The sequence below is a fragment of the Carlito syrichta genome, unplaced genomic scaffold (assembly GCF_000164805.1).
Source record: "Carlito syrichta isolate Samal-C Ts95f unplaced genomic scaffold, Tarsius_syrichta-2.0.1 Scaffold308100, whole genome shotgun sequence".
In the NCBI taxonomy this organism is placed as follows: domain Eukaryota; kingdom Metazoa; phylum Chordata; class Mammalia; order Primates; family Tarsiidae; genus Carlito; species Carlito syrichta.
In genome coordinates, this window is record NW_007252196.1 from 136,354 (window position 1) to 151,521 (window position 15,168).

Genomic DNA, 15,168 nt, shown 5'->3' on the forward strand with positions numbered 1-15,168 from the left:
GACTCCAACTCAAAAAAAAAAAAAAAAATCATTCTCTAAGGAGCCTGAAGCGAAACCCACTCCTAACCAGGCATCTCCATTCAGGGGCAGAAAACCACTTTATTTCAGGAATTCCACATGCAAAAGACACACACACAGATACACACACGCTCATCTTTTAGTGTTTAACCAAGGTGGGAATCCTCCTGTAATTCTTGCCTGGTAACCAGATTGTATACCTATAGCATTGTTTATGGCACACCCACTAAATTACCACTTGGTCACTCTCAAACTGAGTGACAGAGTCTCTCTGAGATGATGCCGCTTCGCCCTTCTTCAGAATCCAGCAACATCAGCCCAGGTCTCTTTGGGCTGACTTTTGCAGATCTCCGGTGTGACCAGATTGTGACATTCAGGCATCTTATTTTAACTGGGAACATGATGTTCCTTCTCTCCTGTCTGTAACTATAATATAGCTCTCTGATTCTAAATTCAAACTAAATTTAACCTGATCTGGATCTATGCTATAAACGAAGCTATTACCCAAGTAACTAAAATTATCTGCAGACAAAATTCCGCAGTGTTGCACTCAAAATACATGACACTCCGTAGAAGAATTTCTGCCTCTCCTGTTATCCTGACTTCTAGCTCAGGGAAAATTTTTGGCCAAAAGACAGTCAAGATTCAATTGGGTACAAAAAGAAAAACTGGAAGGCAGCTAAAATGTTAACATTAGTGACTTCTTAAAGTTGGGATTAGGAATATATATATATATTATTCTTTTGCTCTGCTTCTTTGTGCTTCTATGAACTTAAAGTTTTTTAGAGCATATTTTGCTTTTATATTCTAAAAATGTAAGGCCACATCGTGAAGGCCTATTGCATAGGTTAAATTTTGTTTGTTGTATTTAGGTTCATTACACAAGCTGTTTTTCCTGCTCCACTTGTTGATTTCTCTTCTGTTGAATGAAGTAGCTCATTAAAGACTTAGATTCCTGGGTTCAATGCCAGCCCTCCTCCTAATGACTGGCTGACCTTAGACTTGAATTTAACCTTTTATAAAGAGGTAGCACACGTACCTCCAAGGATCCTTCCGATGTTGATTGGGTCTCTGAATGACTTTGTAACTACAAAATAATGTGTCAAATCCATGCTTTCATCCATGTGTCTAAAATCTGTGCTTTTCAAAGTTCAAGATTTATTTTTATGTTTTCTTTGGTGATGAGACCTCGGTCTGCCATGTGGAAAGCAATTTACAAGTGAAGATATGCATACTCAAGTTAGCTTTTCTACCTGGCGGGTAGTTTCTTCTCAGCTGTTCATGTCTGTTCTTGGACATCTTAATTCCCTTTTGCTACGCGGTTTCTTTTGCTGCTAGCTAGAGCTAAGTTTGCCCACTGCACGCTGATCCTAAGATTGAATCACTTCAGCCAACAGACTGAAGTGTTTGGGAGCAAACAGAGCTTTAATATTCCTCAAGGTACTTAGCATTTTTTATTTAAACAACTGCATCAAACATACCAAGATAAACTGGCATAGCCACGTGAAGCAGAACATCACATACATATCACTGTCACTACGAAAAACTTGGAAAGATAAAGTAAATTCGAGTTTCTATGGTTTTCCATATTTAAGTCTATTTATGTGTCTGTATTCCACAACGAAATACATAAATAAACATAAACATTTCCCTGTGATTTCCAAAATTTGGCTGCTTCAAGCCCAACAAATTTTACGTAACTCTCAAATTATTTTCTTAAGCACCAGTGATAGAAATGTCTGGTCCTTCTGAAGTCGCTAGAAAGAAAATATATTCTCAGACCTCATGGGCAGCCTGATACTTCCCAGATCTGATGCCGATGAACATTCCGATACACCAGCAGCCCTGACGGTACACTACACAGCTTCATTCTCTTCTGAGACCAGACATGACCTAGCACAGTCAGAGTTGGTGGTTGCAGTGGGAACCTTTTTACATCCCTCACACTAAAGTCAGTGGTACCCGAGCACTGATCACCTTGAAGTGCTCCTCTTAGTTATGAAAAAAAGTCTTCTCATTGAAGGCAGACAGTGTGATGAGGAACCAAATAGTTTATGTTTCTTGCCTGCTTGCTCTGTTCCAGGTACTGTGCTAAGTACCTGGTGTTCATTTCCTTATTTAATCTTTACAGACGTACCCTCTAACCCTATTATTGTTGTTGTTAGCAATTATAGTAGCAGCCACAGCAGTAATCCTAATAGTAGTCGTATTGTGATCATCACACCAATTTTACACCTGAAGAAACTGAATTTCAGAGAAGTTGAGTCACTGGCTAAGGTCCACACAGTATAAGTCGTAGAGCCAAAGTATGAACCCAGATCTGTCTGATTCCCAGTGTCAGAGTACCAGTGCTTAACTGTGACCCTGAAGTCACTTCTCAACAGTCAGAGAAAAACTCGACTCTGTACTTGACCTCTGGTGACCTCTGGCTTCACTCTGGCCAAATGTTCTCTCTTATGCAGGACTGACACAGACTTTGGCCTCTATTACCTGTTCGGCTTCTCCTTGCCTTGCCTGCAGAAGGGTATTAAGTTTGGAGGATGCTAACTATATTCTCCAGGCATTTTGAGAAACGCCAGGTTTCCAAGCCTGCCCCAGCTATGGCCACCTAAGCACTGGAAGTTTCCCCTCACAGAGCCTGAGCAAATTAGAGCTAAAAACAGTGGCTCTTGGAGGTCAACCTGTTGAACCCCATCATTTCACAGACAAGGTTCCCAAGTCCCAGAGGACAGGGTGCTTGCCTAAGCCCAGATTGTGGCAGAGTAAAGTCTAGGACCTGATGCCCTGGTCAATATCCTTTCCAGAGTGCAGAAGGAAAAAAGAGATCCTACTAGAAGAAAATAGCTGAGGGCTATGGTCCTGGGTATTGACATTAGTGTGTACGTTGGGTATGGTGTTGGTTTTAAAATGTCTGTGTTCAGAGCCAGGGATGGTGGCTCATGCCTGTAATCCCAGCACTTAGGGAGGCCGAGGCAAGAGGATTGCTTGAGCCCAGGAGGTTGAGACCAGCCTGCACAACATAGCGAGACCTTGTCTCTACACAAAATCAAAAAAGTAGCTGGGCATGGAGGCACGTGCCTGTAGTTTCAACTACTCGGGAGGCTGAGATGGAAGGATCACCTGAGCCCAGGAGGCAGAGGCTGTGGTGAGCTGTGATCATGCCACTGCACTCTATCCAGAGCACCAAGGTGAACCTCCAACTCAAAAATGTTAAAAAATGGCTGTGTTCACAGTCTTGAATGACTAGTTGATAAATTTGCCTAGACCAGAAAAGGCATGTCCCGGCAGCTGATGGTACACTCAAGATGAGACATCATGCCACAGTGGGAGGCCAGAGAGCTATGAGAGAGGTGAGAGGGCATGAGGCTGAAAGGTGTGAGGAAGAAGGGAAAATTTCTTTGCCAGTCAGCTCAATGCCAGTCCTGGGCCTTATCACCCTTTAGACACCACTTTCCTCTCCTTTGGCCCAACATTTTAGAATGTTATTTTCAATATGACTCTTCACCCCCATTGACTCCATTTGTTTTCTTTGTGTGTGTATTTAAATTATGTCACAGAAAAAATCGAACTCCCAAACAGCACCAGCACAGATGTTGAACTGACGACACCCAGCGACGCTTCAGAACCCGTACAAAACGGAAATCTCTCCCATAACATTGAAGTAGTCGAAGCCCAGGTATGGAATTTTCTCATGGTTCCTTTGGACTGTTGCTCTTATTGGTGTCCTAATATAGCAGTATAGACCTCAAATCCTCCTTGGAGGTCCTGGCTCCCTACTGGGCAGACACCGGGTAGGTTCTTATGCATCCTTGTGTACATTTCTCAGTGCCACCCCAGGGCCTTGCTTGCGTCAAGGTATTTAGTGAAGGAACATGCATATTCTCTAAGCCACTCTTTCTCAGGGTGAGGTTAAAGGATTACTGCATCAAAATCTCCTGGGGATGAAAATGCAGATCCTGGACCATATCCCAGACCTAATGAAATAAGATCTCTGGGAAGGAGCTCCAGGAGTTGACATTGCTCATTAGCCTCCTAGGTGGGATTTTTTTAATGTATGATGAATTTTGATAGGTGCTGCGTTAATCCTTTCTCTGTGTCTTAAAGGTCAGGATTAAATAACAGAGAAACCACAGCCATGATACCTTTTGCCTTCTCAGAAATTAATCCCCTTTTGCTTTCCTTGTTCCTGTCATTGAAATTAACACTCTCTGGCCCAACCCACTATTCAATGCACAACCAATTGAACTGTTGAACCTAGTGGTTATAAAAGCTAACATTTATCAAGCACCTACTGTGTGCCACAGATGCAAGGCTCTTATTAAACCTCACCACTGAAGGTATAGACATCAGTATCTCCATTTTATAGATGAGGAAACTGGGACTCAGTGAGGTGAAGCCATTCCCTGAAATCACCTGGTTTGTAGGTAATTGACCTCAGGACTGTCTAAATATAAGGCCTGTACTATTTTTCACCACTGCCTCTGGACTACAGTTGCTAAAAAAAAAAAAAAAAAAAAAAAAATGGTGACAGACCACCACAGGTGCTTGTTAGGTTTCAGGGCCTCATCCTGATCAAGCAAGTCACTCAGAATTTCTAAAACTCGGAGCCCCAAACTTGCATTTTAATCAGGCATTGTAAGACTTGCATGTAACCAGGTCAGTGATTCTCAAATTTCCATGTGCTTCTCTGGGGGATCATGTTAAAATTCAGATCCTGACTTGTCAGGTCCGCAGGGAAGCCCAGACACTCTGACAAACTCCCCAGTGATGTTGATGCCTCTGGTCCCAGGACCACACTTTGAGAAGCACCACCCCACAGTTTGAAGCCCACCCTTGAAACAGAAATTTCCCCGTGAGCTGTAAAGTGACACAGCGCCCACAGAAAGAAACCAGACTACTGCCAGTGTGACCAGTCCTCTCTCCTCCTTTAACCAGGAAATATTCTGCAATAGAGGGAGTATGTACTTCTTGCGGGGGAAATGTGAATTGTTGCCTGTTGCCCTGATTCCCTGATAGGAATTACATCTTCCTTTCCTACGTGAGGTTTCTCTGTTGAAAGGAGAGAGAAGCGCCTGCGGCTCCTTCTGCCCTTGACTTCTGTGCCTTCCAGGCTCCTTACCCTCCGGCCCAGAGCCCTGTGGTCCCTTTGCATTAGCTCGAGAGGGAGCTGGCAGAGCGGCTTATGTCACATGGATAAGCAGCATGTGGCAACAGGAGGCAGGCCCCAGGGACATCTGGCTGCCCTTGGGGATGGCATGGTCACAGGTGTGCAGAGGGCAGCCTCATTGCTGTGCCTCTCCATCTGGCTGGCAGAGGGACAGCTGTGCCCCACAAGGAAGAACCTTGCTGCAGGGGAGGGAGAGAGTCCCAGCTGACCCCTCTCTGAACAGAGCTGTGCCCCCACCTCTCAGCAAAGGGAGACAGGACACCACCCCCATTCCCCGATACGTGCCAAGCTCAAGCACACACAGGCTTGAAAGAGCCACCTTCAAAGGACCACCCTACCACGGCCAGCTGCAGGACAGCCTGGTGACGGATTCCAGATCCACCAGAGACAAGTTACCTAGCCTCACTGGGCTTCAGTTTTCCCATCTGTAAAGTGCTGATAATAATAGTAGCTGCCTCCTTGTGGTAATTATGAGAGTTCGATGAGACAATGTGCATAATACACTTAGCACAGGGCTAGGTGCAAGATAGTCACTCTCTTGTGCTCATACTTACCGTTTAAATGCCATTCAAGGTGTCCCTTCCCGGAGGGAGCTCATTATAGGTCAGATGAAAAGAGTTTATATATATGAGATATTTGGGAGGTATTCTGGGTATAACTAAATCAGTCAATAAACATTTGTGGTAGGTAAATAATTATGGCCCACTGTGATTATGGAGGTCTGTACAAAGTGTGGCCCTGGGACCAGAGGCATCAACATCACTGAGGAGTTTGTCAGAGTGTCTGGGCTCCCCTGCGGACCTGACAAGTCAGGATCTGAATTTTAACACGATCCCCCAGAGAAGTAAATGGAAATTTGAGAATCACTGACCTGGTTACATGCAAGTCTTACAATGCCTGATTAAAATGCAAGTTTGGGGCTCCAAGTTTTGGAAATTCTGAGTGACTTGCTTGATCAGGATGAGGCCCTGAAACCTCACAAGCACCTGTGGTGGTCTGTCACCATTTTTTTTTTTTTTTTTTTTTTTAGCAACTGTGGTCCAGAGGCAGTGGTGAAAAATAGTACAGGCCTTATATTTAGACAGTCCTGAGGTCAATTACCTACAAACCAGGTGATTTCAGGGAATGGCTTCACCACTGAGTATTCTGTTTTGAATACTCTGGGAGTCTGCCAATGGAAGGAAATTGACATTTGCTGGAAGAGGTGAAAACTCCATAGAAGAGGTAACATTTGATCTGGGTGCTGATGGGTGAGTAGGAGTTTATCCCTCAGAGAAGGAAGAAATAACCAAAATGATAACATGTACAAAAGTGTAAAACCTTAAGAAGGAAATTCATGTTCAGTGATTAGTGAGAAGACCAATAGAACCGGAGACAAACACATAAGATGAAGAGTACAGAGAGGTCCACCAGCAAAAGCACGTTGGCTTGAAATTCTTCGGTTGTCTATCAAATCAAAAATGTTGATTGTTCATCTAATGTGTGTCAGACCATGTGCCGGGCACGAGGGAGGCCCATGTGTTCTGGCAGAGGAGAGACTGTAAAGACAACCCGATGTGATTTTTTAGATGGCCACAAAGGCCATAAAGAAACAAGCAGGGTGATGGGATGGAGGGCGAGTGGGAAGCCCCTGTAGGGTGGGAGACGGAGAGGGCCTCGTAAGGAAGTGGCGTCGGAACTGAGATGGTACCTCAAAAAGGAGTCAGTCAAGGGAACAGCCCCACAAAGGCAGAAATGAACTTGGCTTGTCTTAGGGACCAAAAAAAACAGTGTAGCTGGAGAGGAGGGAGTGGAAGGAGAGAGGACCATAGCAGTGAAGTCGGAGGGGAGGGCTGAGCAGAGCTGGCAGTTCTTGTAGACACCATGATAGGGGCATTGACTTTCTTCTAGGGCAGCAACAGCCATGAGAGGTCCCCAGATGGGATTCCCACTTGTGAAAGTTCTTTGGAACTGCGGTTTGGAGACTGGATTTGGGGGAAGGGAGGTCTACGGCTATCGTGGGGCAGAGAGGTCATTGCAGGAGTTGAAGGAAAGAGCTGACAGAGGCAAAGACCAGAGCAGAGTAGACTCGGAGATGAGGAGAAGCACATGGGCCTTGAAGAACATTGTATGCACTGCCAAGCAGACTAGACTTCACCCTCTTGGGAGTGGGGAGCCGTGAAAGATTCAAAGGGAGCAGTGGCAGCATCGGTCTCATTTTAGAGAAAGATGACTCTTTCTACTCTGAGAGGGATCAGAGGAGAGAAGGATGAGGTGAGGTGAGGACCCGTGGGTTCAGGGATGGACGCGATGCGGTGCCTCAGGCCAAAGCTGGCCTGCAGCCTGTCTCTGTACAACCTGTGAGACGAGCATGGGTTTTACATTTTTAAGGATTTTTTTCTTTTAAAAGGAAGCAACAGCAGCATATGTGACAGAGACCATATGGACCTCAAAGCCTAAAATATTTACTATCTGGCCCTTTACAGAAAAAGTTTGCCCATCCTGAGTGTCGACCATCTGTCTTAAAAAACAGAAAGAAGTGGGGAAGAAAGAATGAGGCATTCCTGATGTACTGATATGGAATGACCTTCAATACGTGTTGTTTAGTGAAAAAGGCAACATGCCAAATGGTACCCAGCATACTATATTTGTGTGCCGAAAAAGAAGAGGGGAAATAACATAGAGGCATTTGCTTGGAGTGCTGTAAAAGAAACTAGTCATGCTGGTTACTTCCAGAACAGGGGCCAGGGTAATGGGAAACTGGGGCAGAAAGGAGGCTTTTTAATACACTCTTCTGTAGCTTTTGAATCTTTAATCAGACAATTGTACTATCTTCAAAAAAGTGCAACAACAACAAAAAGTAACAATAGAGTAAGTGAATACGGAAGCAGTATGCTTTAGTCATTAGAGCAGAGACTCTGGAAATAGGCCACCTGAGTCAAATCTCATTTCCACTGTATGACCTTGGGCAGGTTGACTGTGTGACCTTGGGCAGGTTACTTAACCTCTCTGTTCTCCCTTCTCCTTCTCTGGGAAACAGGGATAATAATTGTGTGTATCTCATAGCATGGTTGTGAGGGTAAATGCTCTTATGAAGTTCTTGGCACTTCATAAGCGCTGCATAGGTGTTCGCTATTATTAGCAGCACTTAGGAAAATTATTTTAAATGGCTCTTAAGTAGCCCAGGGGATAAAGCCTTAGATCAAGTGTTGGCTGTGGTGTGAATAGCAATGACTGGACTTGAGAGCTATATCTGAGCCAGAATTGGGAAGATTTGGTCATAAACCCGTCCCAGAAAGTAAATAAGAACAGGAAGCTGCCGGTGATGCCGAGATTTCCAATCTGGAGAGGCTGGGTGATAAGGAGAATGAGGGCAGGTCCTCCCGACTCAGAAGAAAGGTGTGAAGCCAGAATACTCACGCCAGGCACAGCACTGCTTCGCCGACATGATTCGATGCTTTCTGATCGCGTTAGTCTTCCTTCCTTCCAAGTTGTGTTTTATCAAGCCCCACGAAGAAGGAGGTGTGCATCCCGACTTTACTCGTGGAAATGGTGAACCCCATGCACCAGCATTCATTGCTGGTGTCTCCCGAGGGCTCGTCTGCCTCGTGTAATTAACCTGCTGTTTTAAAAACCCTATTTACAAGGGAACTCATTTCACACTGACACCTCTTCTCTGAGAGATTTCTCTGGTACAGACTTCACCCTGGCAACGAAGAGCATTTTTAAACTATTCTCTTCTCGCCAAGTAATGAAGTTTTTGCTTCATTTGTATATTCTATGGAACCAAGAAATAATGTGACTTTTTAAACAGCTTCGTGCTAATCGTCTTCTCCCAGGGACTGCTGACACAATGCCGTGGATTCCAACTCAGAAAAAAACGATCTGGGCTGCCGCTGAGAATTTACCAACCTTCTACATTTTTGATATTGAAAATGTAGCCAAGTTTGAAAGGCAGTTCCAAGGAATATGCTCTCTTACCCAGAACCCAGCATTTTCACCCGAGTTATTGCTAATCCAGACAACAGATAGGTGAAGGCACTCAGCCCACAGACGCTGGGAAGCTGCCTGCCTGCTACGGCATGCGCCTCGCTGCCGTGACACATCAAAACCCTTTAAATGCATGCTCGCAGTGAGGGTACGAGGGGAAGTGTTTTGCAGATTTCTTGGATTCTAAAATCTAGAAATCTAACTTTTAAAAATGGTGTCCTCTGTTTTCTGTGTCAGGAGATGGATTTTTATGTGTTGCAGCTTTCTTTCTGTCCTCAGGGAAATCAGATTTGTCCTTGCTGTGGTTAACAGTTACCTGGGCAAGAGTTACACCAGTGGGCAGATTTATATAAGAAAATCACATACCTAGGATTGATAGATGATAGATAAACAGATGATTAGATTGATAGATGATAGAGTAAATGATAGATGATTAGAGGGATGGATGGATAGATAGATAGATAGATAGATGAATGGAGACAGATAATATGTAAAATGTAAGTGTTTTTCCCCTCACTTAACAATTCAAATATCATCTTGCCATATTAAGCCCTTTCTTTCTCCTTTTGGGAATTCAGCCCTGACTTATTTCTCCCCAGCCTTGTCCTTACTTAATCTCAGTGGAGTTGTTAAGATCTACTTTCATAAAGCCTCATGGTGTTGATAAAAATGCTTGAGTTTTATGTAACTAAGTAGAATAAGTAGGGGAAAGATGATGGAAGTGACTGTGATTTTTAAATTTATCTTTAGAAAAAAAGAATTAAATGCTCAAAAATATATTGCATTATGAACTTTGCAGCAACTTGGATGAACTTCGAGTCTATAATACTGAGTGACTTATCACAGAAACAAAGAGCCGAGTAGCACATGTTCTTACTCATAAGCGGATGTTGAACAATTATTGTAATACTATAAGAAAAGGAAACTGCTGGGGTGCGGGGCAGGGGTGGGATTGGCAGTAGTGGGAAACTGTCAGGGGAACGGGGGTACACCTCATCAACAAGGGTACCTGCATAATGAATATTTGTATGCCTAACCCTAAATTGTACCCCACATCTTTAAAATAAAGAATTAAATACAGATAGATAGATAGATAGATAGATAGATAGATAGATAGATAGATAGATAGATTGCATTTAGATCTCTGAGGGTGATTTAAAAAAATATGTCATTATCAAAGTCAGCAGTTTGTTACAGATTGTTGTGGCTCAAAGTTATAGCTATGGCTTCAGAGCTCCTTTGAAAGGCTTTGTAATAAATGTTGGTCAAAGAATGTTAGCACCAATACAATTTCCAAGATTATCCAAGCAGATGGTACCTGGGATCCATATAATGTCTTTCTTCCTAAAATGCTATCCTTAGTTAGCAAACATTTATGTTCTTTGTAGTGGTGAGGTTTACCAACAGAGTTTAGGAACCTCAAACTCTCCTATTATTCAAAGAGAAAGTAGCTTTTCTAAATGATTACAGTATAACAGCCAGGTCCACCACTGTGAAACTTTAAAAACAGCCGAGGACTGCATTTCCCCTGTTAATGACATTATCCAATCTCTTGGGACATCAGTGAAGTTTTAAAAAAGGATCCTGGCACCCAAGAAAGAGAAGCATTGGTGGAAGATAGAATGTGCATCTCTGTCTAACACTACCGGGACACAGAACCCTGCCAGGGAAGGGAGGTCAAGGCTGAATAGCAAAAGAAAAGGAATATCAAAAGATCCACATTAGACTGGATTTTTCAAGGCCCAAACCATGTTAGAACTATGACTGCCTTAGAAAAGAAATCTATTAGTGTCAGAGAAAACCCAAGACAAATTAGAAAACAAGCAAAAATGAAGGTGTTTTACTGGCCTGGCTTTAGCACATGGGTTCTATTTCCTGGAAGAGATATTTTTTTCTGTTGTGTGTCCTTTGAACCACAACAATCTGTAACAAACTGCTTATATGCCTTGATAATGGCATATACCTACATATATGTTTAGGAAAAATTGAGGTCCAATTCCTGTATCTGATGAACTGAACAGAATTTACCAACTGCTTAAACTACATGCAAAGTCCTTTTGACACATTAAAAGATGAAAATAGATACAGCTCAGACTCTGGAGTTTCTGCCTAAATTTGAATATTGACAAAGAATCATGTATTCACTGGAATCTTGCTATTAAAAATGTCATTTGTCATTGTGCTTTCTGAAGGAGTTTGAAGATTGTCTATTAATCATTCACATACATTAAAGATTGATCATTAATACAAAGGGAAAAAAAACTCCATTACCACCCTGGAAAAAAATACTAACATTAATATTGCTGTTCCTATGATTAATTCTAGTTCAATCTATAATTAGAAAGTGAAAATGCTTTTTTGAATTTTTTTTGTAACTCTCCAGTTAGCTTTTATGTTGGCTAGTCTTTTATGAATTATATCAGCAAGACTCACAAAGCCCATGGAAACTGTACAAAAACCAATTTACGGTAGCAATACAGAAAGACATCCATCTTATCCATAGGTTGCACCTCCGAATCATTTGGGCAAAATGCAAAGCGAGGAAAAGCAATTGCATTTCACCAGACTCTTCATATGCCATTCTACATTATTCCAAAATGGTTTCTTGGCGTCTTGGAAGACTTAGTTCAGACAGCTTCATTACTCACAAGCAAAATATTTTGAAACCCTGATTTCAGTTCGGTCTTGTACAAGAAGATTAAATTGTTTTCAGGTTGCCATTGCTGAGGGAAACTTCCTCATTTTGTGTTTAGTGTGCTAAATTCTTGATTTATTTTCCATCTATATGTAAAACAAACCCACGATGGTATTATAAGGGGAGTGAATTATCTTCTGTCGTCAGACAGACAAACATGTATCACTTCTTTTAAATCTGTTTTCTTTTTTAAAAATTTTTATATTAAAGATGTGGAGTACAATTCAGGGTTACGTACACAAATGTTCATTATGCAGGTGCCCTTGTTGATGAGGTGTGCCCTCCCCTCCCATGGCAGTTTCCCACTGCTGCCAACCCTTTTCTTATAGTATCGTGATAGTTGTTCAAGGTCTGCTCATGAGTGAAAGCAAGTGATACTCGGTTCTTTGTTTCTGTGATAGATCACTCAGTATTATATTCTCTAAGTCACCCACGTTGCTGCAAAGTTCATAAATTTTCCTTCTTTATGGCTGTGTAATATGCCATTGTGTTATATGTACCACATCTTTTTATCCAGTCCTCTTTCAATGGGCATAATGGTTGGTTCCATGTTTTTGCTATTGTAAATAATGCTGCAATAAACGTGTGTGCAGGTATCTTTTTCATAGCATGATTTGAGTTACTCTGGGTATATTCCCAGTAGGGGGATTGTGAAGTCATATGGGAGGTCAATTTTTAGATCTTTTAGGAATCGCCACACTGTTTTCCACAGAGGTTGTACTAGTTTACACTCCCACCAACAGTGTAGAAGTGTTCCCTTTTCGCCACATCCTCTCCAGCATCTGTTGTTTTTTGAGTTATTGATGATGGCCGTCCTGACTGGAGTGAAGTGGTATCTTAGTGTGGTTTAATTTGCATTTCTTTGATGACTAATGAGGCTGAGCATAAAATCTGTTTTCTACTTCACTGTAGCTTCTGCTGGATCAGAAAGTCCACACAGAAAGCAAGATAAATGTTTCAGATGGCTCTCCCTTCCAAAAAAAGATGCTTTTTATCCTACCTCTTTTTACTTATCTCATGGATAAAGAGATAAGCGATAGAAATATAGAGAATAAGAACAGAGTACAGCTGGGCTCGGTGGCTCAGCCTGTAATCCCGCGCCTTGGGAGGCTGAGGTGAGTGGATTGCCTGAGCCCGCGGGTTCGAGACCCGCCTGGGCAACTTGGTGAGACCTCATCTCTACAATGAATCAAAAAAGTTAGCCAGGTGTGGTAGCGCGCACCTGTAGTTCCAGCTACTTGGAAGGCTGAGGCAGAAGGATCGCCAAATCCCAGCACGTCGAGGCTGCGGTGGCTGGGAGTGGCCACTGCACTACAGTCTAGGCGAGAGAGTGAGACTCCAACTCAAAAAAAAAAGAACAGAGTGCAAAGAATGAGGAATGGTGATAAAAAATACAAATGCAAAAACATTGAGAAACAAAGAATGAAAACAAAGAAATTGTTCTAAAGCTTCAAAAGAATGAGTGAAAAAAGGGCAGTTTAAAAATAAATTACACTACATATACACAGTGGTTTATTTCAAAGCCAAAAAGAACTCTTCAAAAGTGAGATCTTTAAAAAAAGATAAATATCCGTATGGGTGCTGTTTTAGTCTATGGGGACTGCCATAATAAAATACTATAGACTGGGTGGTTTGAACAACAGAAGTTCATTTCGTACAGATCTGGGGGTTAGAAGTCCAAAATCAAGGTTCCAACAGATTCAGTCTCTGGTAAGGGTTTTCTTCCTGGCTTGCAGATGACTGGCTTCTCATTATGTCCTCACATGGCCTGTTCTTGGTGCAGGTGCACAGTGCAGGGGGAGAGGAGGTGTAGAGAGAGACAGACCGTGACAGAGAGAGAGCACAAACTCTCTGATGTCTCTTCTTATGAGGACACTAATCCAGGACCCCATTCTTATGACTTCATTTAACCTTAATTACTGTCTTAAAGGCCTCATCTCCAAATACAGCCACGCTGAAGAAAGTAGGGCACCAATATATGCATTTCGGGGTGACCCAAACTTTCAGCCTATAGCAGTCAGTAAGGACTTGAATCTTAGAGTTGAATAACTGAACTTTTCCAAATACAGCTCTCAGGTTTTCCCTCATCTGGTCTAACAGTTTTTCTTCTTCCAGTTCTGTTTTCATTTCCTTTCCTTTCCTTTTCTTTTCTTTTTTTTTCTTTTCCAAGTCTCACTCTGTCGCTCAGTCTAGAGTACAGAGGCATACTCAGGGCCACCGCAGTCTCAACTTGCTGGGTTCAGGCAATCCTTCCACCTCAACCTTCCAAGTAGCTGGAACTATAGATGCACACCACCACACCAAGCTATTTTATTATTATTATTGTTATTTTATTATTATTATTATTTATTGTAGAAGTGATATTTCGCCAAGTTGTCCAGGCTGGTCTCGAACCCATGGGCTCAAGCAATTCTCTCACCTTGGCTTCCCAAAGTTCAGGGATTACAGGTGTGAACCACCCACCTTTCAAAGAGAAAAAGCCAATGGCACTTTATCCATAGCCTTAGAGCTCTTAGGAAAACCATCCCAGAACTCTGGAGTGACTCTCAGTATGCCCTATTTGGCAAGTTCTGAACCATACATAGTTCCAGGATTCCAAAAGTTTATTTCCCATGTGTCACTTAGAGATTTTGAGTTCAAGCCTTAGGGTCTGTGAGACCTAATTGATCCACAACCCAGTAATGAATATTTTTGGAGGTCAGTCTTTTCCATATCCCAATTTCACATAATATTCTATTCTAGTCAGTTGACATAAAGGCCATTAGTATGTTGACCCCACTAAGTGGCCAATATGTTTAGGAAAAAGTGGAGATGAAAGTGCATACCTCACCATCCCTAAGCCAACCAGTGTGTATGGGTAGGAACTTTGAAGCATTTCCTTTGTACTAAAACATAACGTAACTTAAATTTACATAATGGAGAGCGCCCTATGGAGCATTTCTTGGTAGACACGTTTTACTTGGCAAAGAGTTGTTGATTTTAGAGCTTTTCACTGTCTGAAAGTATGACTGTGCATATTTGGTAATTTTACCTTTGAGAGTTCCAACTCTACTATTGTTTTTAGCTCTACGCAAAACACAGAATCAAGGTGTCACAATATTATGAGTCTTGCCACCTGCTTAGATGCTTTGTTTCTGATAGAACGTCTACTTCAAGCCTGCCTATTGGAATAAAATAGTATTTTCTCCCTAGGGCTGTGAAAGATTCCCTTTCACCTTATTTGCAAAGATCTCGCTATTTATTCATATTACCTAAGAGAAAAAGGAAATTGGATTGTTGATATCACTACAGTCAATGAATGCTTAATAATATTAGATGA

The 15,168-nt window shown here is 42.3% G+C and overlaps 1 protein-coding gene across 1 annotated transcript in view; it reads left to right on the top strand.

Annotated features, from left to right (window-relative positions):
• The window catches only part of LOC103267301 (sodium/potassium/calcium exchanger 2-like), a 107,392-nt gene that overhangs the window by 58,904 nt on the left and 33,320 nt on the right, over nucleotides 1–15,168 (top strand). Inside the window, exon 7 of the mRNA XM_021715976.1 lies at nucleotides 3,576–3,694. Coding sequence (XP_021571651.1) covers nucleotides 3,576–3,694 — 119 coding nt within the window. The remainder of the gene's footprint in view (nucleotides 1–3,575; nucleotides 3,695–15,168) is intronic.